Source organism: Spodoptera frugiperda, chromosome 25 (genome assembly GCF_023101765.2).
Source record: "Spodoptera frugiperda isolate SF20-4 chromosome 25, AGI-APGP_CSIRO_Sfru_2.0, whole genome shotgun sequence".
NCBI lineage: Eukaryota > Metazoa > Arthropoda > Insecta > Lepidoptera > Noctuidae > Spodoptera > Spodoptera frugiperda.
Window position 1 is genome coordinate 11,921,043 of NC_064236.1, and position 26,637 is coordinate 11,947,679.

Genomic DNA, 26,637 nt, shown 5'->3' on the forward strand with positions numbered 1-26,637 from the left:
TCCACGCGGACGAAGTCGCGGGCACAGGTAGTCAGTAATGACACAATTAGCATCAAGTCAGTTGGTATTATAAACTTAACACATTATCATATCAGGATATATTATTAAGTACCTAATAATATGGAATTATTTTCATTAATATCAATTAAGTGGTACCTATATTATTATTCATATTTTATTAATTTGTTTGGTATATGTATCGGTGTTATTATGTGATGCCATATATTTTTTTCAATCGTCCAAGTTTTATTCATCTTTAGAAATTATTAACCTTCTCCAGTATTAACCCATGTACTTGTTTAAATACTTGTTTAAGTATTTAAAATAATTATACAATTTCAGATGTTTATTCTAGACTACAATGAGATAAGTTTATAAGTAGTCTAAAAACTTTTACTACTTATCAACGAGACTATTTGCTTTATGCCCACAGTGGAGTACTTTTGAAAATTTCAAAATAAATTTAATTAGAACACAATAAAACGGCGAGCGCCCGTTGGTAAGGGTACTGGGCGGCCATAATCAAGAGGTGGTTTGTAAAGCCAGTTAAGTAGACTAACACAGCGCCCTCTTATTTATTTAAGGGCATGTTGGGAACCCAGGTGGAGGTTTCTTTCCCCAGAGCAATTTACGACACTGCATAAATATCAATTTGCCGGTTATTTGCTATAAATTCACATTTTGATATTACAAGCTGTTCAACTTAGATGAGTGTACTGTACGAAATAATGTACCTACATTTTGTTTTTCTTAGGTACAGTTGAGTAATTTTTCGAAATAATAATTGTAGTGCACTTATGCATTTGCTGAGTAATGTACCACTTTCCTTTATTATTAATACGTGTGCATATATTGGTTCAGAATAGATTTTTTTCTTCTCTGGTTTGACAAAACTATTTTTAAATGTATTAATTTGTGTTTTGTAAATACAATAAAGCACAAGATAACTAGCTATACACACCACATTGGCTCCCACCGATTCGCAGAAAGTAAATTCAAATTCTTTATTATATTATTGACTTAGTATTTACCATACTTATAGGGCCGTTTGTTCAATGAATAGATACATATATTTTATTCATATGATGCTGCACTGTAATGTATGTCTCTCTAGATACTGAATCAATATATAGAAAATAACATCTTTAATTTACCCTGTAAGTTAAAGGCTTTACTTTCTTACCTGCATAGTAAATAGCTGTGCTGACTGTACAACATTTTAAATAAAGTTTCTGAGGCATTACTACGAGTTTGTTTTACGTTGAACGATATTGAAAGGTTACCGCGTACTGATCTGATTGGCCTGCACAAATAAACCAACCAGTCAGAAGGCCGAACGCGGTAACGTTTTGATCTCGTTAAACGTAAAGCAAACCCGCACTAAGCCCTCTGAGCATAAATGTTTGATTAGAAACATACCAATACCCGTGAGAGAGCACACAGACCGACTGAATAAATCGAATATCCAAAGATTTTATCATAAAACCGATCCATTGGATTCCGTTACAGATTTTGATCTTTGACATTCTGAATATTAAATGTTAGTATGGCTGATCTTCCGATTGCTGCTGTTCTTTGCTAACAGGAAAATTGAATTTGTTATATTTCATATTGAATTATTTATTTCTAAATGATGATTACTTTTTCTAATATGTATGAAACCTTAAAATAGAAAGGTATTAGGTACAAATATACAGAAATGAATTTGGTATCAGTTCTTCCTCTAAAGTTGTACTTTCGTTCTATTTTACCTACATTGAGTGGACGACTTCGTTAGACGACTAAATAGTCACGGTGCATTATTACTTACAGCAAAGCATAATGCAGTATTATGACACCTCATCATAACTCCAATCTCTAGTTTTCTCACTATAAAAGTAGACTACCCAAGCAAATACATAAAGATATCATGAAAAATGAACTGCGATTTACCTTGTAAGTTAAAGGTTTTGTTTACCTTTAAAAGGCAATCTAAGAACCCATCTTACACATGATGGCGAAGAAAAATTCTTTATATTTTTCGCGAGACCCCCGGACGGAGGGCGGGTTCCGTGTTGTGATTGATTTTACACAATATTCGCCGGCCACGTCGCGATCTTTAGGCACTCGCAAAGTAAACTCAATTCAGGAAAAAGGCAACCAAGAAGCCGAGGTCCCTTTCACCTCCATTACTATTAATACAATAAATGTTAAGGCAAATCTTTGCTTTATTTAATCCAAAATTGAAATGACTTATACTTTAACAAGTCATAATTGAAAACATACTATTAATATACGGTACTACATACTATTATATTATATACTTAATATATTTGAAACCTTTTTGGTATAAATGAATGGAATATGAATAAAGAGGTGATACACAATACAAGTTCTTTAATTAGCAAATTATGGCATAATAGTATAATATGATGATTAAAGTTCAAACAAGTAAAATGGGAACCTATAGACGTTCTATACAATTAACACTTCCATAGATATTGCTCAAAGGAAGTTATTATGATATTAAGATAACTTATAATTATGTTTCAAATTTATCTCGAGATATTTTGCAAGTTGACGACATTTATTTCTCAGTAAACCAAAATTCAAAATGAAGCATGGATAGTCCCTGTGAAAGGCAAAGTTCTGAACTTAATTCCAAATAACGACCTTGAAGTTTTAAACAACTTTAATACTGTATAAATCAAGTTAAAGTTTCTGTAAACGATTATAACGGTTCACTGCGAACTATTATCAATTTTGATTAACGTGTAGCAATTTCCTTTGTGATTCCGATTAACGGTTAACTAGCAAAGCAAACTGGTGCAATGAGAAAGAAATACTCAGTAATATCATTAGGTGCAGCTCTGTTACAGTGGTTCCGCAATCCTACGAGAGGACGTAAAACTTTACGGTCAACCCGACAAACGCGCTGTGATAATCGAATGAAATTCCGCCGTATGTACTCGAACGGGCAGCCGCTATAAAATGTCATGACGAATATTTTCAAATGGCCCACGTAAATGGCTGTTATGGATTCTAGCTTAAACCGTTTTGATGTAAGCCTTTAACCGTCACATTGGTATAAATTGGTTTAAACCATTTTTTCAAACTAATCCTCTTTGAATTGACTGCATTTTTGTTAAAGTGTTACCATTTATTATCTTTTACGGTTTAACCGTAAGAATATACATGAGTGTAGTGTGATACGCATCATAAAAGAATTGAATGATGATATTACAAGGTGCTTCCAAACTCCCATCGTCAACCGGATACTGTAATGGGTGTGTAATCTGTAACGTTATGTGCACTATGCGGTTCAACTGCCGCAGTTTCGGTGTCGATAAAATGAAAATTCTTCAAGAGGAAAATTTCTCGAGGTATATAACCTGTGCTAAAGTTGATCGTTTCGTGATACATGTTTAGTTGTTAGCTAACTCTTTGCTTAAATCCGGGAAAGTTTCATAACTCGACTGAGGGCGGCCCCGAATGAGGTGTGTTAGACTCCTGTACTATAAATATTATTTATTGCCTCCTACGAAAGCTCTGGGAATTCGTAACACGAAAACATTCTAGAAGATATCGTTTCATCTATATTCAAGTTATAAAGTTAAGTTAAGCTTAGAAGATGTTAGTGTTAGACATGCCACATTTCGGTGAATCCACTAAAGGTTTCCCATATTGGGTTTATGGGTTTATACTTGTTGGAAAATTCGAACATATCAAGTGGAAATAAATTGGTGCTCGTCGTGTGGTGTGCAATTTAACTTTTTTTTATTTCGTTTCGGTCCAATCACACACCTAACGAGTTCTAGTAAAGCAATTTTGTTCAGTGAATACAGATCACATTTGGAATAATGGGGGTCGAAACTGGAACCATTCCAATCTCTTTCGAGTGATCTGTAGTTTAGCACCATTTTTGGTATCCCATTTGTACAATGCGAATATCACATGGTTGGCATTTGACCTAGTCTAGTATAATGAATGAAACGACAATTACATTGCTTAAAGGAGATTGTCCAAAGCTGGCTATTTTTAAACAGGCTGCTCAACAAAAATGTAATTTACCAATAATTTTATTTATATTTTAGTAAGTGTCTGATGCTAATAACTTTGTACAAATTAGCACTATAAAAAAAACTATTTTTATTGGTATTTGTTATGATAAGACCAATTCTTTGTATACCTTGTGCGCTGTAGCATGGTGCGGCTGACAGATTCAGTAACGTTTCGTATCATTCTTGAAAGTTGCTGCGATTTAAAAATTATGCCTAAGTATTTTAACTGTATCACATTCGTATTATGTTAAATCATTCGGAAGTGTAGTTAATTAAATTAAATCCAACCGGAATGTTCTAGTCTTTAAATAAAATCTAATGAAATGAAAAATAAAGTAAAGTGTTATGCGTATAACGTAAAGCCATAGTCGTGTTTAGCGATGGGATGTACTGCTACGATGGATAGGTAGTCGATGTTTTTTTAGAATAAAAAACGAAAATCGTGCGTCGTTCAATTATCACTCTTAAAAAACCTTTAATTATGTGGGTAAATCTACTGTAGACGCGGCTCTCTCTGCCCGAACCACAGTGACTTTATCTGAGCACAAATATGTAGTAGACATTTCCGGCGCCTTTAATAATGCGTGGTGGTACTTAATCTGAAAGATCGCGCTTGCTTTAGTAACATATACAAACTAATTATACACTTATATTCTTCACGGTTCTGTAAAACTGAAGCTCTGAAACACCTCAGGGCTCGGTCATAAAATATTTATTTTGACAAGTATATACACGTAGTTACACTGCACAACTAAATAACACACACATTTAATAAAAAAATGAAAGAGAATTAAATGTATGCTGCGAGTATCGATAGCGATAAAAAAAAGATCTTTTTTTATCGTTGTCCATCCCTAAAGAGAGACGTCAACATCATACAGGCATCTGTCAGCCGCACCATGTTATAGCGCACAAGGTATGGTAGTTGGCTTTGAATTTGACTTTAGTGCTACCAATCTGCTGTCAATATGTTGTGTTTTTCGTTAAAATGAGAGATATTATTCGCTTTGTTCTTTTGCACTGTGAGTCTTGCAACTGCAGTTTATTGCGTGGGAAAATACAAATAGACACATTAGTAGGAAAACATATTTTGTATATATAGCCATAGAACAATATTGCTGCAACTGCATGGTGGGTCGTAGAACAGTAGGTTGCTGTGCACATATAATGACTTTTATTTGGTTTTTGAGCTGTGCAAGGTACCAAAAAATTATTAATCGACCTGCCGAGTTCCTTGACCATTTTTAATTACATATTAATCGGATTAATAATGCATTTTAATAGAAATGTTTTATTTCATGCATAACCAGTTTCAATAAAATTTAAAAAAATATCTAAATATAAAACTAAGTTTGTATCTTCATTCTTACTGATATGAACTAATAAATCAAACATATATTATTAGCTGAAGTGCTTGTTTAAAAATAGCCAAAGTCACATACAAGTTGGTCAATCCCCTCTTTTACAGTTGAACGTTGTAATTATTTATGATATCATGATGAAAAAAGAAGCAACAGCACATGTTTTAGAAAGGTGCCTAACAGTGAACGTGATTATACATATTTACTAAAAACTACGTTACTGTTCCTATGTGTTCTACTTAGTAATAGAATAAGCACGATATTATTTTGTGTTACGGAAGTGATACAGATAGTTCAATGTATTTGGGCCAGTATTTTACTATGCTGTTTAATTCGTTTAAAAAAACACCCGTAAAACAAATTAATAGTAAAGATTGGCACATTTCCATTCGTGATAGGCACCCCATTAAAGAGACTGCAGTGACTATTAGCCTCAGCCAACGTTTTCCTCGCAATCTCTTTCGTGTCGACATTTTATTATCGGTAGAGTCAGCTCTGTTGTAATCCCCGGCAAGCGGTACAATTTACGATTTATAAAACCGTCATTTTCTGTTGTAAAGCAAAACGATAAAGAGAAATACTAAGGTAGGACTTGGCGATGCTCACCTTGCTCTCCAGCATCCTTTTATTCTAATATTCTCTGTTATTACAAAGTTAATCCGAAAATAACACAAATAGACGCTCAGTCACTGCTTTATATCTTTGTAGCATAAAAATGTGTACAGTTGTGGTATGTCCGATTAAATAGAAACATCGAACTATGTGTCAATTTTACACGTGAGAGACAGGATCGAGACTAGTGACGGCTTATGCGAACGTGAGTATGTGGAGTGAGGAAAAAGCCTTCTCACATGCCACAGCCATCGCGCGCGACATTTTGGACATCAGAGATACAGCCTTGGCCAAAAGTATTGAGCACCTTACAAATTTCGCTCGATCACGGTAAGTATGGCAGATAACTAAATCTACTGTTGAAGTATTTGTTTGTCAGTTATCTACAAAGATTTAAAAACAATGATTTATGCCGTAGCTAGGAATAAAACACCTAGGTGTAATAAAATGAGATTTTTGCAATTTTGTATTTATAAAAAAATAACGTAGAGCTTCTTGACTGGCCTGCCTAGTCGCCAGATCTAAACCCCATAGAATATTTATGGGTTTTAGTAAAACGCAGAGGTAGGCGCCACACAATTAACAACAGAGAATATTTGAAACGCCACCTATGCCTAGAATAGAACGCGATTACTGCTAAAGACTGTAAAAATCTTGTTAGCTCTATACCAAAAAAAAATTCTGCCCTAATTAAGGCAAAGGGTGGACTGACAAAATATTCATTTTCAATTAATAAATAGTAAAATAAACATATAAAAAACATTTTGTTTTGTTTCTATTTGATATTTCGCATAAAACTCAAAGATTTCATGGGTGCTCAATACTTTTGGCCAAGGCTGTATAAGTCGCGTCGTGTTCCACGTGAGTCTCAAAGAGCCATCAGACAACCACGGATGGGGCCCAGTTGGGCTGATGGACGTGCGGATTACCTAGCGGGTTGCCGGGGCTCCGGCTCGAAAAGCAGGAGTTAAAACAGGTGGTTTTTAGTCAGTAAGAGTCTTACATTCACTCTTGCCACTCACAAGGCGGGAGAATACATTGATTGGATGATTTTCCCCATTCAAAAATAAAAAAGGTACACAATATATTTGAATCTGTATTCATAATATAATAATTATTATTGAGTATTTATCAATAGATTGCACAAACTACGAGGTACTGCGAATAAGTAACTGTATAAAAGTCATTAGGAGTATTATGTGCCAAGTTAGACTCATGAAATTAGGTCTCTGAAGCATTGAGGAGAAAACCTTGCGTAGAAAAGTAAATATGTAGTGTGTAATGGTTGGGAATTCAGCATGTATGTTGCTATATGTCACGTGCTCGGTAAAACTAATCTAGCAATGCGCTTAAGAAACAAGTGTCTCATGAACACAAACCCGACTTTCTTTTTACCCGACTGCGCCAGAAGGAGGGTCCCATTCTAGAAAGCCAGCCGTATGTCACTAAGTCTTCATATAGAATGGGTCCCGACTGCTTCAATTTTACGATGACTTTCTTGTTTTAAGGTTTTTTCATTTTCATATTATAAAGAAATATTTTTTATTAAATTATTACTGTAAATGTCCAAAGATTATTATTTTTTTGTTAATTTATAACAATTTTATAACTTAGTTATTTATTTACTTTAAGGACAATAGCCACTATTACCTGACTGTAGGAAGTTGTTACTTTTAACTTAATACACCAATAACAATACAATTGATGAGTGCTACTCTAAGTCAACACCTAAATTATTTTTTTGTTTCATTGTATAATACAAACAAATACACGTAAATCTTTATAATAACTGTTATAACTACGTCATTTATAAACAAAGTGACTGGACTTTTAATAATCTTGTTTATTAAAATCTTTTACAGCACATCATAGCAGGCAGAATCAAGTGAAAGTACGTGCAAGTCAAGTTAAACATAGTTTTCTGTAGAGTTGACTGCGGATGACAGCTCATCTATCGACTGTGAGATTCACAATGGCTCCGCTATGGTACCTCCATTAGTAGTCATTCATATAATACGAAATGATTCTGTACTCTTGTTTTGGCATTGTGCGTGTAATGTCTAGTGATGGTACGCAATGGCGTGGTGGCGACGTCAAATGGTTTTTATGAAGACTGTCAGAAGCAAAATATCGTTCTCAACATGTTTCAACACTTTGTAGATACCTATAAGCTTAATATATGTAAATTGCTTACTGTTGCTCGCGATCTCGTTCGTAGTAACTTCTTTCCCATAGGAATAGTAAGTAATTCAGTGATATAAACAGCTAGTCTAGACTTCATATTTGTCCGGAGCTGCGGCCTACCTAGCGTGTTTACCGGGGCTCCGGCTCGAAAAGCAGGAGAAGGACGGGGTGGTTTTTAGTCAGTAAGAGTCTGACACTCCTTCTCACCTCGCCAAAGGCGGGAGAAGTCATTGGATGATTTTCCCACCTCAAAAAAAAAGACGACAAATATGACGTCTTTTTTTTTTTACCTGGATTCTTTTAACCAAGTAAATCCAAACTTAATAATGGATTTCAGTATTTGTTTGATTGAAAATATCACTATCAGTAGCAACATATATTACATTATACATCTAGGCTTTTCAAAGAATAGGTACTTAAGATATAAAAATAAAACTGTATTATCAAGAATTTGCCTTAACTTATTTGATTTCCAAAATCATTTTGCTGTTGACACATCAAAGGTCGTTTATATCGGAGTATATCCAATATTTTATAAGATAATTTATGATATTAAAAACGAGAAGTATTTCTAGGAATATTTTCCTTTAATATTTTCAAGATTACATTATGCAATCTTACTCAAACAGCATTTTAAGTTACGTTCGAAAGTCTACTACTCAACTTCAAGAATAAACGAATGCGTAACTAATGAGTATTTACTTACCATCATGCGAATCATACATATAAATGATTTCTTTCCATCCATAGTACAGTATTGTGTCCACGATAGCTTTATGGTAATCCGGTCGCATGCTCACAGCGTGGTCGATTAGCCCTGATGACGGGGGAATGACCTGTGAATCAGAATAGTTTAGGTTAGAAACATCTTGGCAGAGTTTGTATTAAAATAATTACGTTTTAAGAATAACTACATAAATACAAAAACGTAATAAATAACATTCTTATTGAAAGTTCAGACGAACAGTTTTTTTTTTTAAATAAATCCAAATGAAATATGTATGTATAGTGTGGATACTGTGTAAAAGATAAAAATTGAATCAGAACGGGTTTGTCAGCAAAATCCTTCAAGCACTCGTTGGGAACAGCCGAGTTTGCCATGCTCAGACCATTTATATTCATCAAAGCTAGCAGTGGATCGAGTCAGTCAGTTTTAGTGAGACCAAGTGAAAAACTATGACATTCTCAGTCCCAGTAAACGTATATTATTATCCTTTGTGAGTATAAAGTAAATGTAAATGTATAATCCGCAGTAATTATACGTCTTTTATTTTAAAAGTTGCGGCAATTATGCTAATTTTATTATGGCTTGCAAGCCGCAACAGAAATGCACCATCTAATGGTTAAATTGAAGAAAACTGAATAATATTGCGATTTCTGAAAAGTTACACTGAACTACAGGTTCAGACCTACAACATATTTTGGTATCACTGACTATAGATATTTCATACACCGCAAATTGTCGTTTTAGAGATTTCGAGAATGCGTTGAACTTGACTAGTTGTAACGAAACTATTATAATTATACCTACTAAAAATGCAAATTCTTTATTCAGCAATTTTTACGCTATTTTCTGAATTATCTATTAATGTCTTCATAAACAATCTATTATGCATCATGAAATATACATGACAGACTAAATACGGGTGTATACATCGTGGACCGTGCGGTGACGGCGCGGCAGCGTGGACACGAGCCCTTCATTTATTGTGTTATAACTCGTATATTTACATAATCACATTGTGCCTATGTCGGAGCGCACAACATTTCTGATCATATGAAAAATCAATATTTGAAATAAATAAATTTTTTCTACATGTAAAAATGGATCTGATATGTATGCACTAGTGATGTAACGTAGGTATATTCGCGAACGCGAATGCGAATATTCATTAAAGAGGCATTACAAGTGCGATGTTGGCCTTTTGGGGGCAACGCTCTTCCCATTTTCCCTAATTTATGTTATTTTACTAGTAATTTGATGCCTAATAATTTGATCTGACTAAAAATATTTAGATTGTAAACAGTAACAAATCTGTGCTGCGGTTTACTGTGAAGTAAACTGCCAAAATAATACCACAGACAAATAAAATTGATCCAGTCTATAATATATCGTATTCGCATATTTCATAGGCAGATATACCTACGCATTCGCGAATGCCTAATATATGACATTCGTTACAACACTAATATATAAATATTATCTAACTTTTGTTATACAAAAGCTAATAACTTACCTTCTAATTAAACAATTTTAGAAGAATCATTCTCACAGCAACTTGCAATAAAAAACAAAACATATGGTTTTCTCACTTAAATTAATTATTTGTTCTTCTCATTTTAGTTCAAGAAAAGAACATTTTATTTACACACATTTGAGGAAAATTACGGTTAAGAATATGTTGCAATGAGAATGAGGTATTCACGAAGTGTTATCGAAAAATGTAATATGCATAATATAAAAAATGTCCATACCTTTTCGGGGAACCACGGAGTGACAAAAGGCATTTGAAACGTGTTCGTGTAAGAGTGCAGAGTGTCGAAGGATTCCGGAGTCACCGCACCGAGCATTGCGAACACGCCCCGCGCGAACTGGTTGCATACTGCACAAATAATTTAAATTCTTCAAGTACTGCCACGAAGTTACAGGACATATTTCACAAGCTAGGCTGTTGGTCGTGCGTACTGACTTTCTGCTTTCTGAGGTGTGATCCACGGTGGATGACTTCTAAGATGGGCATTTATAACATTACTGGCGGAATGTGGGTAGAGACAGAGGCGTACATCTGAATATATGAATTATATTATATAATATAATTCATATGAATATAATTCAGATGTACGCCTCTGTCTACTCACTTCTTTCAGGTGTAAAAGGCGTGGTACTTTTAAATTTCTACCCATACATAATAACATATTTTATTCGCCATCCACCGAGCTCTGTATCGCCCTCAAAATCAATGACATCATAAAAAAAATCGTATAACTAAAGAAAAAAACATTTATTTGCACAATTTCAGTAATATTTTCAATAGATTTATTAGTTGAGTCATTTAAAAAGAGAAGAAATGCGATCGTCTTGAAATGAAGTTTTTCAAAGTGTTTGCCGTCAAATAATCTAATAAGATTTTACTTTAATGTAACACACATATGGACTAAAATAATATATTATTTATTAGAGATTGTCACGACTTGGCTACTGTGTTTTATTGCTATCTTGGAACTATCTACTTGAAAAAAGAAATCATTTTTTGTGAGGCAAGTCTGTCAAACACTTTTAAATAAAACGACTCCTAAACTCCCAATGGATATAGATAAAAAAGTACATCGTTCAAATTTGTTACCAAGTAACGAATAAAACGCTAAAGATGGCTAAAACGGATTAAATAAGACAATTCACTTTATTTTCAAGTTCATTAAATTTAGCTTCTCTGACAGGCTTTTAAAGTAATTGAGTTAGGGTGCAATTACAATGGTAGAAGGTGCGCTAGCTGGCTGAGTGTCTAATAATAATAATAATTCTAGATAATTTATTTACATTTTTATGTTTAAGTAGAGGTGGGACTTAAGTTTTTCTTAAAAAATATAGTTTTTGTCAGTCAATATTAGCATTAAAAATGATTAAATTATTCATTTTTTTAGTGTTACTTATCTAAAATAGATATATTCTTTTTTCTACCTCGCATATTTGTATGCGTTACCAAAAATAATATCACCCCACGCCTTGAGGGAGGACCGTAAACAAAAATAAAACAGTTCAAGAAAATTGACATTTACCGTAACATAAAACCCCACAGCGGTGTAGTGTCATCTCTATTTCCATCGAGATATAATAGATTAACAATGTAACAAAAACAAAACAAATTCACCACGAATATCGAGTATAATAGGTAATGATAGTATTGAAACACTTAATTATATAAATTATATTGGCATTGTATTGTGATTTTTATGCAATGTTACAATTTTTATGCATATTCTATTACTTTTTAAATTTAAATTATTATGATTACACTTTATCTACAACTTAAAAACACCTAAAAAGGAATAAAAACTAACTAAAATAAAGAAAATATAAATAAATAAAGAAAAATTCTCCTTAAATAGGCGTCGAAGTACTTAATTTAAATTGAAAATAACTTGCGTTTAATTAATACGCTGCTCGCAACTCTGAAATCCGCGACTATCTTGAAATCCCAAATGTCGTAACTGACATTGAACAGTATAAGAAAAAGTATATAGAAACGTATTTCTGCACATCCAAATCCACTATTCCAACAATTAATATCTGCTGGGCCTGCCAAGAGATTAAAGAGATCTGATATGCTCCCTACTTGAGGGGAGCCTGCAGATGTATTTGTAAAACAATGCCTGTAGTCACTCCAAACGCCATTTCGCTGTCCGACCAGATCCAGACCCGTGCGTGCGGCGCGTCACGTTCCGCGCGCGCCTCAAAGAGCCATCAGACCACCACAGATGGGGCCCAGTAGGGCTGATGCCTGATCCGGAGCTGCGGGCTACCTAGCGGGTTTAGCGGCTCTCCGGGTCGAAAAGCAGGAGAAGGAACGGGGTGGTTTTTAGTCAGTAAGAGTCTGACACTCCCTCTCACCTTGCCCAAGGCGGGAGAAGTCATTTGATGATTTTCCCCCCTCAAAAAAAAAATGCCTGTAGTCACTCCAAACGCTATTTGGCTTTCAACAATTTGCTCAAAGTCTAGCGAATGATTGTAAATGAATAAAGAGAAAATATGAAATTAACACTGTACACTGTTTCTTAAATATTATTGTTAGTAGTTTAGCAATGCATTTGTGAAGTATTTTAGAGCCGTTTTAATATTTTTAAGCTACACGAATTGGCGCAGTGGCTGGCTAACCTGGCTGCCGCACAGCGTGTTCTATTTGGTTCGATTCTCGCACGAACAATTCCCCCCTTCCCAATCTTCCCCATCCCCGATTCCCGAACAACAACCCTTAAATTCCTAACTCCCATAAAGCCGGCAACGCACTTGTAACGCCTCTGGTGTTTCAAGTGTCCATGGGCGGCGGCGATTGCTTACCATCAGGTAATACGTCGGCTCGATTGCCGGCTTGTACCATAAAAAAAAATTCTTTGTGTGATCCATAGATTGCTGATCCGAGTCTGGGGTCATGTGTGTCTGAAATTTATGTATGTAACCACACCTATGACACAAGAAATACCTAAATTCAATTACATTACAATTATTTTAGTAGTATAATTAGATATTACTTACCTACTTGGCTATCTCTTGTATTTATATAGTAAGAAATAACAGACAGCTACATCAATTATCTTTTACAAACAAGACGTCGAAGATTATTAATAACAAGTTCTAGTAAAATAATAATACTCGGTCATTTCGATACAATTTCGGTGCTATTATTCTCTTTCTCTACATTTTTCTTATCTATTAATAGTTAGGTAGGTTGATGTTGTAATATTTATTCACATATTTAGTAGGTATTTTTGATTTCATACACGCGTAAGGCTTCGAGTTTGAGGGAAACCACGGTGCTTTTTAACCGCGTAATTTTATGAAACAAGAAACTAAATACAAGAAACCGCACGTGTGGTTATTTTCCGCACTCGATTTTTTAATACAATTTAATGTTACGCAATTAACCGCGCTGATTTCACTAGTACGGCTGAGGTCTTAGTTTGGATATGGATAATTATAATCAGTGGTCTTGTATTGAGACGCCTTACAAACAATCTCAATGTCAATAGATAGGTAACTGAAACTGGCAATTAGACATAACCGTTATGTAGCTAAAACTGGCAATTAGACATGACGATTATTGCCAACAAACAGTATTTAAGTACGGTATTCGTTATTCTCTAAAATAGATTTTTGAAGAAGAAGATTAGGAAGAATCGTGTATCTTTCTTTATACATAATTTTCCAAAATTTTTATTTAATAACAACACTATTAAAGAACCCTAAATGAATTATCCATAAGGCGCAATTTACTTGTTGAATATCACAACGCCACCTTTTCATTGAAATTTAATAAGTTTATAACCCACAGTTTATTGGCGGTACTAACTTTATTAAAACGCGGCGCGTCTCCGTTGTTTCATATTTTCTGTTGAATTTTATCGCGACACCGTCCATTAAGGTTAAGACATTGATTGCTTATAATATCTTTTACCACAAAGACGTTTAAATGAAACCTTCAAGAATTATTTGAATCATATTTTAATACAATATTATGAAACAAACAGGCTTCATTAGAACCACGTCCGATTGTGCATTGATTAACGTTGTTCTATTTAATTTACATCTTCTAGCTATTTAGGAGATACCTATTTTACACGGCTATTATTGTCAAAATTTAAGATCTCTAAAATATTACTTTGATACAGTACCCGCAGTGGACATTGGGTGAATCATAATAATCAGATGATGATCTACTTGTACATATTCAGCAATTCATTTCTTTTTTTTATATTTTATCTTAATTTTTTTTTATTATTCGATAAAAACTAATGCTTGACTACAATCCCACCTGATGGTAAGTAGTGATGTAATTGTTGATGGTGAGGCGCACTAGTTTCTTAAGAGCCTATTCACTCTAGAATTGAAGACACCCACATTGTAATCCGATGGAAAAACCGCAGCAGGTTAAAATACAAAATATACATTAGGTACAATAGTACCTAATGTATATTTTGTATTTTACGAGCAATAGCTCGTAGATCCAAAATAACTTCTTGTAGGTAAGTGAAATGTTTTGTATTGGATAATACATCTCTTGATATGATAGAGCCTTGTTTTCCAATTGATCCGAAGTTCTCAGAAATCCTCGGAAAACCTCTCGGTTATTGGATTATTCGGATAATTTAATGGTATTCTCGAATTTTGCGCTTAGCAACACATTATGTAAGTAAACTAAATATAACAATGTTTAGATTTGCATGTTCATAGATCAGTCAATCAGTAACGCTTGCCTTGCCTTTAATGTATAGTAAATACTATGCGGTCAATCCAAAAAAGGGATGTTTAAGAAAACTACGCTTGGCATCGCGCTCGTCTCTGAATTTCGTTAATTATGTACATATTGTACATTAATATAGATTAAACCATAATGCATTCAAACAACATTCGACATAACTTACGTAAGCACTTTGTTGTAATATATGATGGAGCCTTGATTTAATTCATGTCTGACAAACCAATCACATACACTATACACACATGAGACTTAGCAGAATCAAGATATCTCATGATCACGTTACATGAAGCTGTGAGTAAATCACTTGAATTAATTATCTGATCGAGATGAAGCTATAGCTATTAACTAAATATTAAAATACCGTAAGTATATAAAATAATTTGATTACCCAGTACTGTAATGGCATGGCACAGTATGGCATGGCAAAGGATTTTATCACTAATCAATTTATCTGGGGGCACGGCAGTGCCCCCGCCAAGTCGAGCAAAAAAAAAAGCGGCACGGCCGTACCATCCTTTTCTCGAAGCAATTCGGGCCTTTTTCGACCCCCTATAATTCGGTTGTGGATAAAGCAAGAAACCTGAATCTTCAGTAACTAATCCGGCATTGTATAAACACGGAATATTTAAAATTTCAGTCAATTTGAACCAGTAGTTTAAGAATGACAACTTGTTAAAGTTTCTAAATTTTGTCACTCACTGACTCACCGATCATCAAAAGTCCAAGGCACTTCTAGCAGACTTAGAAGCTTCATATTTGGAATACATATAGAGTTTAGTGTCTTAATCATGGGAAAACTTAAATATTTTGTAATTTCGGTCCAGTTTTCCAAATACACCAACTGCATCAATAACTTTGTAATCCCATATAAATATATGGGATTACAAAGTTATTTATGCAGTTGGTGGTTGGTGGTGGTTATAAATTTAATAGGTGTAGATAGGTACCTACCATATGAGGCAAGGGAGGGGGTATAGGGTGGGTAAGGGTGTGTTTAGCCCATGAAACTGAACAACATTATTACTTGTAAAATGGTCGACGTAATGATTGAGAAAAACTGTGGCTGAAGCTCAAGAAGTAGTACCGGAAAAGAAAAAGAGGAAGACTACATATAAAAATAAGAAAATATCATAAGACCTTTAACAAAATTCGTTAGAAGTAGATGGTATCAAAAAGAAAGGCTCTACAAAAAATATTTAACGTTTTAAACAAATAGATCGACTTGGACATCGCATGAAAACAAAATGAATATTACAATATTATATTAGATTCTTTAGTCTCTCGCGCCTCACGCGATTGAAACTCTCGTTCCTGTTGGTCGCTGGCCCGTCGTGCTGTGTAGTGTGATACATACTAATAATCAAATCAAGCGATGTCCAAGTCGATCTATTTGTTTAAAACGTTAAATATTTTTAATATTGGCATGATAATAACTTATGTAATAACTTAAGACAGAAGGTCCTTCAAGTAGACACTAAATAGATTAACCGACTAGGTATTACATGGATCTCACAACTTTTGACGGTAGAAAGACTGAGCTGCGAGACTTGGGTTTTTTACAGGATGTTTTTGATGGGATTTTGTATTTTACTTCAATGAGTTTAGAGTTAATGTTACTTTATTTCGATACTACGATGCCACGTGTTGCCACAGCACGTCTTTCGATGCAATGGTGTGCTTCGGTGACATAGTGACCATACGTCTCGGGACATCTTGCCAGACTTATCGACACTTTGTGTCTAGGAATTGTAGTTGCTAAGCTAGTTGAAATATGGTTGTAACTTGAGAAGCGATCACGATAATAGATGTACGACGGGATGCCATAGTATACCACGGTATGCCGCAGCACAGTCTGCCATGGTACGCTGGCAGTGAGTGCCGGTTCTACTTAATTGTGAAGAAAAAGTGCACGGGTTTTAGCTTATAATTTTAGGATTTGTGAACCTCTAAGGAATGGAAGTCCTTGCTAAATTCTTCAGTCACAGAAGAATACAAGCAGATTACTATTTGCTTGTATAATATAATACAGTCAAACACCAATCTATCAAAATAATGTCCCGTGTTATGGGACCTTGCGACACACTAAGGGTAGTCACTGATTATGTAGTTAATAAACATTCAAATAGCGTGTTAGATCCAACGTCTTTTTTTTATGGTCGTTTGGAGCCAATGGTTCAAGCAGGCGATTTCGACAAAATGGTGAAAATCTTCTTTCTTAATTTTATTTCTTTCTATGTGGCATTTGTATGAGAACACCCTTCATGTAACTTACGTATGTTACCTATGCCACATGTATTAATTTGCAAGGAATGCTAGCATTACTATTGGTATTATTGCTGCGTCTATTACTTAACCACAATGGTATGCCGGTCCAATTGATATTAATTCAAATTAAACGTCACACATAGTTGCTTTGCATTACCTGCACGCTTACTACCTAAGTTATTTATAATATCAAGTTGCTTTTGTACCAGAGATGTGCTATGTAGCTATGCTGCGAAAGCTAGCAGGCATCTTTCCATATAAGAAACATGTCTTAACCTTGAACCCTTTTCCACCAGTGCTATGCTATGTGTAACAATGAATATGATAAGTGGAAACCAAACGCATCCACAGCAAAGTAGCACAGCACATCTCTGGAGGAAAAGCACCCTTAGTAAGCTATGAGCAAAAACAATGAGGTTAGCTATTAAAAATATTTTTAATGTAGTTATTACCTATATGCATTAATTTTCTTGTCGAAATGTATTCATTTAATATATTATATTCTTCGTCGTCGCCGTTTTACATCAACGTCATGATATTATGAAGGTATATGTATATTTTGTAGAACTTTGATGTGTTACACGTCATGTTCTCGGAACATATAGTTGTATAATTTATTTTAATATTAATAACTCGTATGTGTACTATTGAACAAAACTTTTAGGGTATCGTTAAACAATATAAAATTAGGTTTATAGTAAGAGACCAATCAATCATTGTTTTTGCTTGAAACATAATTCGCATTCTGACGTTCGAACGTAAGGTCAAAGCGTTTTTCAGAAGGTCTGCGCAATGTGATCAATATTTTGTACAGTACCTATGTTCGCCTACTTTATTCATTGCTCATTAGCTTATTGACAAGTCTTTCGTTGTGATTGATGAGCTGTGTTCTCATTGTGAAAGTTCCCTCGTTTGTTTAGTATTGAAGACAGGGTCACCGGGATAGATACGGAAGTGTTCATCGTTAAAGTAAATAAGAACTGTCTATGGGCGCTCGTTTCCTTTCGCAGCTAATTTGCCTTTGTTTCTTTTGCCTTTTTAATTTCCGTATCGCTATTGTTCCAAAACCCCAAAAAATATGTTGTTTTTATTATCTAATGTAATTTGTTGGGTCTTTACGAACGACAATCAGGTGACAGCAGTCGTTTGATTGCGGCTTTGTCACCATGATAACATTCCATACCCTTTTTTATCTTTGATAAGAATATATCTCAGCCAACTAAGGGCAGTTTATTTCTAAATTTCATTTTTAGTCTTTGTTCTTCAGTTTTAGTTGCGACAAGTCCTGAAATGACTTTTTTATCTACGCTTATAAAACCTGTAAGCACCACACAGAGTAACGAGACACAGTATTCAGTTATAGAGCCGTCTTGGTAGAACTAGGGATAAAAATCATATCGAAATATTGTTGATTTACCGACAATAATTATGAGATATTACGTTTGCTAACATTACCTAACATTAAGTTTCTAGTAAAGAGAACATACGTTATCCTGAACAGTTTTATTTGTATATACATAGACATACTAATCTATATTAATTACGCTGAAATATAGCTGTTTATTACTTATAGTAACAAAGCTTTAGTTACTCAAGTGGACTATTGATCAAACCGGCGACAAAGATATTTGCAGTATTCTAATCACGTGACGTACTTATGACACCCCTCTTAAAGGCTCCCTCAAGTCTTGAGACAATGGCACACAGACTTGCAACGGTAATTTCATTTCATAGATACTGACGATGTTTGAATACAGAAAATAATATTCCTATCACGTTACGCGCGACTCACTACGGACTAGTAGATTTTGGGACTAAAATGAGAGATTTTATTTATAGAAAGAAATTAGTTCACATTTAAAGAATCAATTATAATCGCAAATATAGTTTCAGAAATGGCAACAAATATTGAAAATCCTCAACACGACGCTCCATTGTTCTTATAAAATTCGGCAACTGATGTTTTTTGAACATGAGGTCCTTCTTGATTGGATCATGTTAAGGTATGTTAATCTGATGTGCCCATACATTTTTGTATAGCGCACCTACATAGGTGTCTAAATTGATCATCATTCCTGTTGCTGGCGATGATTCATTATAAATCTACAATATTACATTATAAACTGATAACTTCCTCTCCTCTTTTTGGAAGCCTGTAAAAAGATTACGGTAATCATATAATCACGCGGATGAAGTCGCGGGTAATTGCTAGTTCATTATATTCATTATACTGGTAATTGCTAGTTCATTAAACTGCGTTCAACCGATTTAGATGCTTATTGATGGTTTTAAAACTTGGCAATAAACACAAACAGGGATTATTAAGGTAACACATTTTTTATTAATAACACTAAAAGTATTTTCTCCAATAAAAATTTAAACGCGATTCGTTTATTGAAACTTTTGTCAAACATTTCAAACCGTATTTTAATATAATCCTTTTGAAATTATTTGACTTTGTGTTAAGTCAAATAATTTCAACACTTAAGTATTTCCAATAATTGCTTACGTCAAAAACAGATTTCAGAGGCGATGGACTTTTAGTATCCTAAATCTTGTTAAGCTACGTACCGACTGATTATTTAGTCTTGATAGAATTTTCTATTTGATCAATTTAAATAGACCAGATTAATTGAGCTAATTTGCTCTTAGTGTGGTTTTGATTTGCGGAAACATTTTAATCATGCAATGCCCTGGATTAAAATAACTCATTAGTTGGAATGTTGCAATATGATTTTCTCAACTGAGGATTTAGATTCGTACTAAAGATTTTGTAATAACTGTTTATTTATACTCTAACTGTTTATCTTTTCATGTGAAAGTTTAGGATATCTATTACCGTAATCTAAATATTCTTTTAGTATTCCGACCGTCCGATTATTTAGTTATTCTACAAAACGATAATGACGCAATTGGCATACAATAGATAATAACGGTAATTAGGTATTCTTGTCCCTGAAATAAGTCATTGGATAAATACAAATACGTTGAAACAAGAGCTAATAATGCTTAATTCACTGTTCAGACAATGGTAGCAAGCGTCATGCAATGTCCGCACCGATAATCAGACCGATAGCGTCATTTTATAAGCCGGCGAGTAATTGGAGATAGACTCAGGTAGCAGTGAGCAAGAAGGATGATGATGTAATTTGATATAAGAACAAAATGTATTCTAATTGGTATTTTACCTAGATCGTAGGTTCAATAAGCAAAAGGTACGATTTTGCGTAATCAATAAATTGTTTATCTGGATCTGAAGGAAATTGTGGGTGTGTATTTTTATAAAAAAATAGTTATTTTTTATGCTCAATCTGTCCTATTAAATTACTCCTTCGTTCTTGTTACTATGTCCGTGAAATCATGAAGGTCAAATGATTGATGACTTACAAGACCGAAAAAAATAGTTGTAAAAAGTGAGAGTACCTTTCATTATTCATGCAAAAGAAACCGAAATCTATTTAATTTGTGAATAGCCCCATTTTTGGGGGGGGGGGGAATCATCCAATGACTTCTCCCGCCCTAGGCGAGGCGAAGGGAGTGTCAGACTCTTGACTAAAAGTGACTAAAAACCACCCCGTTCCTTCTCCTGCTTTTCGAGCCGGGGCCCCCGGTAAACCCGCTAGGTAGTCCACAGCTCGGGATTAGGCATCAGCCCTACTGGGCCCCATCTGTGGTGGTCTGATGGCTCTTTGAGGCGCGCGCAGAACGCGACGCGCCGCACGCACGGGTCTGGTTCTGGTCGGGCGATGAGCTACCCTTGCTCTCCGTCCGTAGACCTGCACCTATGGTGGCCGGAGATCGTTCCGCGATCCCCGACGCCCGGAGTGTCTCTCGCGACGGCTGGGGCGTGAGGAGGTTTGTTCTCTCATGCGCTCCGCCTCCCCCTTAGCTAGCTTGACTACTTCGCAGAAGGAGGAGACGGCATCCCAATCCCCATCGCTCCGCACCATGGCCTGAACCATTGCCGGGCGCGAGAGGTCGCCGTCGCCGACCACATCCCTGAGGACTTGGCGGTGCTCAGCCCACGCAGGGCACACCGCCACCGTGTACTCCACCGTGTTTTCCGAGCGGTCCTCGCAGTGATGACACCCGGGCGTTTTCTCACGCCCAATAAGGAACAGGAACCTACCGAAACTCCTATGTCCGGTAAGCAACTGTGTCAGGCGGTAGGTGAGGACGCCGTGGCGCCTCTCTAGCCACTCCTCAAATTGTGAATAGCCCTAGCCAGAAAGAGCCGTCAATAAAATATCATTTCCGCATTGTGTAACATGCATTTTTTTTTAAACGTTTCCCTCCACACTACAATTTTCTCCTGTAACGTGGGTGCGTTTACAAAGATACCTACCTACCTACAAGTTCACATACACATCACACCTAGACCCGAAACAACAATTTGTCGATCACACAAAGAGTTGCTCCTTGTGGGAATCGAACCCGTTACACGTTGCGCGGCAGCCGCACAAACCGTACAGTCAAATTATTTAGTTGATTATACTCACTTAGTCGAGAGAGCTTGAAGGCGTCAGCAGTGTTGATTACATCGACGTATGCCTGCAATTCCAATCGGCGGCTGCTGATGTTCTGATTGTGTACGGTCATCGCGTACTTGAAGACATTTTGAATTTCCTCAGTGTTCTGGTCGAATATTGCTCCTAAAACAAACACATTTTGTTATTATTAAATGATATTTATTTCTGTAAGTAGGTTATAAAATAACACTTTTACACGTCAATATTTCAAATAGCTAGATGAGGCCGGCATTTCCTATCCGACTACTCTGAGAAGAAATGCTGAAACAAACTGAGAGGTCATATTCTCTTTTAAATTCCAGACAATGAAATAGAAGATAATGTAAGAGAACCGTGCAAGTTGATTCTGTAGTGGTGTTTATTACTATCATAGGGTTCTTAGTTAGATAAATAAAAAAAATCTCATTACAATAATTATTATAAAACGCAGATCGAAATAGTAACAGCTTTAACTACACTTGAAACTGAAAAAGCTTTAAATCAATTTAATAAAGCTCTTTATAAATACAATTTACTCATAGTTAAATGTAAAATAAGCTGTATTAAATAAATTCATGGCAGTTTGTTTCATGTTTACAAGAGCGTTAAAAAATAAATCGTCCATGTGTACCTGCGTTTTCCGCGTCGATAGCTTATGACAACTGTGGCAGGTGTGCAAACTATCGCCGTCGGATATTATACATGTCTGAATTAAATAACAGCAGGTCATGTGGAAATGACAATGAAAGGACGCTGTTTGGACGATGAAAATATAGGTACATATTTATTCTGATTTTATCATTTACGTATTTTAAAAATATTAAAATAAAATACATTGTTTTCAGAGATATTGTTGGTAATTGTGAGTATAAACATACATAATACCTAGGTATTCCGTTTTCTGTATAGTAGTGGTTTGAAAAATGTAAACTTTTTAAGTGTGGGAGACACATGCTTCAGTACGAATGGGCCGGTTCAACTGGAGTGATACCACGGCCTCACAGAAAACTAACTTGAAACAACGTTTGCGTTGTGTTTCATCGTGTGTTACCAGAGGCCCAATTACCTCCTCCTTAATCTCCCCAATTCTCGAATCCCTAACAATCCTAAATTCCTAGCGCCCAAAAGACTGGGTGTCCACGTACGGCGCCGATTGCTAACCATCAGTTGATCGGTCAGATCGTTTACCGGCTTATCCCCTTAGAAAAAAATCAAAGTAACTACTGATATCGAAAAGTAAATCTAGCTGCTGTAGAAGTGTACAGTCGCATCCGCTGTAAATCACTCGTCTATGAAAATCTCCACAAACAAGAGCCGGAACACTTCATTGGACATCTTTATCGGTCGTACGGTGAAAAAGCGAGAACACCCGTATTCTGAAAGCGTCATCCATTTGATATACGGTTGCTGACCGAAACGTTTATCTGAATCACTGAAGCCACAGCTCGCCAGCTCCTTTAATACCGTTGGAACACGCAAACCCGGCTTGCTTTACGTGCCCGCATACGATCACTATGTCTTTTTTCGCTCCCGCTGGTCGAACATTATGCCCTAAGAGCCATTCCGAGGTTCCATCTCCAGCAATATTTCTTCTATTTGCAACGTCATTTCTTTCTATATTCTGTGAGAATGTTTCAAGTAGAAGTTTATGTAACGAAACTGCTGTCTTTTAGAACAAAAATCATTTTTTCAAAGACTGCCGTACTCACAGTTAATAATGAAAACTATTCTTTAGTCACGATTTTGTTCCGAAAACAAAGCTAAGGACTTGGTTAAGTTATCATTAAATGATTTTGATAACGGCTGTTAGTAAATTTTTGTGCAATTTGTGCTGGCAAAAAATATATATAGAGGTAATATTTTAAGAGTAATTCTTAATCGTAAGAATACCTTCTAAGTCTCGCCACACATGCTACACTCGCATTGGTCGTCACCAGCCGTGTGTGAAATCTAATTTTTCTGCGTATTAAGAACTCGTATAAGTGGCTCTGTTATAAAAATATTGCATCGTAATCATTCCATCAGCGTTCAAAACACTCATGCCATCTTCCGTACCTACTGAGTTTAACATAATTAGATAATTTAATAATTGTGCAACATAACAGTGAAATTAGACAACATTTATTAAATAATTAATGTAATTTGATGAATACATAGTACAAATCAAACTTCCTTTCTCTGTCCATTTGTATGCTTACCTAAATCTTTAAAACTACGCAACGGATTTTAATGCGGTGGTCAAATAATATTATATGCATAACATATCACCATTGCATCCATGCGAAGCTGGTGCGGGTCGCTAGTAAATAATATTTTGTAAATACTTATTGTAATTTCAATTCATTCATTTTATTTATTTTATTTACACCAGCAATATTTCATCGTAAAACTCTTTTGCTCTCATTTTTATTATGAAACAGGTTTTGTTTGTTGTACCTGAAAGTGTCTTACCTGGGTCTGCTACTATAACTTCATTAAAAGAAGATTAAAAGAAACTTTATCACCGCTGCAAAAGTATTCTATAGCACAAACGGGGCACGCCACAGTCTGGGATTTTATGAAATGATAATAGGGAGCTACAATATTGCCAAGGTGCTGGTAGAAACATTTTTATAGTAATAATACAGTTAGTTACTTTTATTACATACGTACGTAGTAGATATATAAATATGTGGTGGTTTCCTAGGTCTCGTAGAATATGAAACATTCAGACTAATTTTGAATTTCACAGCCAATCAGTTTGTAGTTTAGATACTTAATCAGTGATATGTTGACTTTAAGTCTTATCAGTTATTATAAAAATTCAAATTGATGATAAATGCTGTAATATTTTGTTACTTTGAAGAATGTTCTACGATTAGGTACAAGTACGATACCGTACTCTTCGAGGTTCTTATACAGATACTGCTGTCGCAGATTCAATGCGTCTTTTTTTGCCGTGCAACTGAGTCTAGTTACTGTAGTACTGCTAAATTATTGTAAATTATTAATTAATACAAGTATGAATTAGATAGATTTCATGTCAATGTCATGCTAGTGTGTTTGAACAAATTAGTATTACTAGTGGTCGCCTAGTGGTTGAAATTCAACCATATACGATTTAATTTACAATACCATTTAACATACGTTCAAGGATAATTTTTATTTAACTCAAACTCTTTTATAAAACTCTATACATATGAGACGTCAATATCATCGCAATGTCTATCGATTTTGACGTTTTGTCAAATACGATCAGAAGTGAGCATGTGTGTGTAATGTTTTATTTATTGATTTAGGGCGGCTTGCGCAACATTTGGTCTAAACAGAATTTAGTTAAATGTGTTTATCTTGCTAAATATGTTTAACCTAAATACAATTAAAAATCTCTTGCTCATGTCCGTATGGATGGTAATTTAACTAATCATAGTTAGAGAGTCGGTAATGCAGTTTCTTACGTTCCTTTTTACACTTTCGTGCGTTGTAGATTTGACTTAGAGCAAAATTGTTGCATTTCTTAAAACAAAAATGCGTAATATGGACCGACGAACTTTCAACTGACACATCAAGTCAACCGAGCTGTCACACATTGTGCTATTGTGATTTGTGAATTGTTCTCGTGGTATTTTTTATTGATTAATAATTATTTTAGTTGAGTCATAATTACCATGGCAAAAAAAGTGTTTCTTCTAGGGCCTAATTTTACAAAAGAAGAACTGATAATACTGCTTGCAGCGATGGAACCATACACCCATATTATTGAGTGCAAAAAGACTGACCAAATAAAACAGAGTGAAAAGCAAAATGACTAGGTCAAAATAGCTATTATTTATTGAATATCCATTAATAAAAGTATATTTCCTTACTTGTTGCTAGTTTTTATTTATTACTATTTATTGAATATCCATTAATACATACATATCGTCACGCCTTTAAGCCACACATTATGTTTACACCCAATTTTCACAATTTATGTTGTAAGTCCCATATAATGTGTGGTGAGCCTATTGCCTTATACCGGGCACATGTCCAGACTCCGTGCTACTACTGAGAAACTTTCGAAAAACCGAAAAAGCCCAGTAATACTTTGCTCGACCCGGGAGTCGCACTTGCAACCACTCGGCCAACGAGGCAGTCCATATCCATTAATAAAAGTACATTTCCTTACTTGTTGCTGGTTTTTAAATGTGGGGCTATTTGCTGTAACAAAAATATAGTGGTTTCTTTCGTTAGACGAAACCTGAAGAATTTGTGGTCCGAATACATTCCAAATAAGTCTGCTCTCTCAAACAATTCCCTCGGTCTATCAATATATTCTATAATCTTCTCATCGTCGTCAGAATACAATTCCCACAAATCCATCTTACAAACTTCCTACCGACCTCTTTACAATCTTTTATAAAATAATAGTAAAATGTCTATAACCTACATAAATATGATGACGCGCGGTACTAAACGTATTTAGCGAAGCTAAATAGCCATCTTTGGGTATTTAACTTTGACAGTTCGTTAAACGTGATTAGTGCCTAAATTTTTGTTGTGCAAGACGCTAAATGTAATTAGTAGACTAAATGCGTTTACGTCGCTCTTAAACTGTATTTAGCGACGATGCGCAAGCCGCCCTTAGGGCGGCTTGCGCAACATTTGGTCTAAACAGAATTTAGTTAAATGTGTTTATCTTGCTAAATATGTTTAACCTAAATACAATTAAAAA

General features: G+C 35.1%; 1 protein-coding gene across 2 annotated transcripts in view; it reads right to left on the reverse strand.

Moving 5' to 3' along the window:
* The window catches only part of LOC118272813 (glutamate receptor 1), an 83,437-nt gene that overhangs the window by 37,836 nt on the left and 18,964 nt on the right, over nt 1–26,637 (reverse strand). For both annotated transcript variants that reach the window (XM_035589537.2, XM_035589604.2), the window contains exons 2-4: nt 21,936–22,088; nt 10,673–10,800; nt 8,904–9,033 (exon numbers count right to left, since the gene is read on the reverse strand). In XM_035589537.2, the coding sequence (XP_035445430.1) occupies nt 8,904–9,033; nt 10,673–10,800; nt 21,936–22,088 (411 nt within the window). The remainder of the gene's footprint in view (nt 1–8,903; nt 9,034–10,672; nt 10,801–21,935; nt 22,089–26,637) is intronic.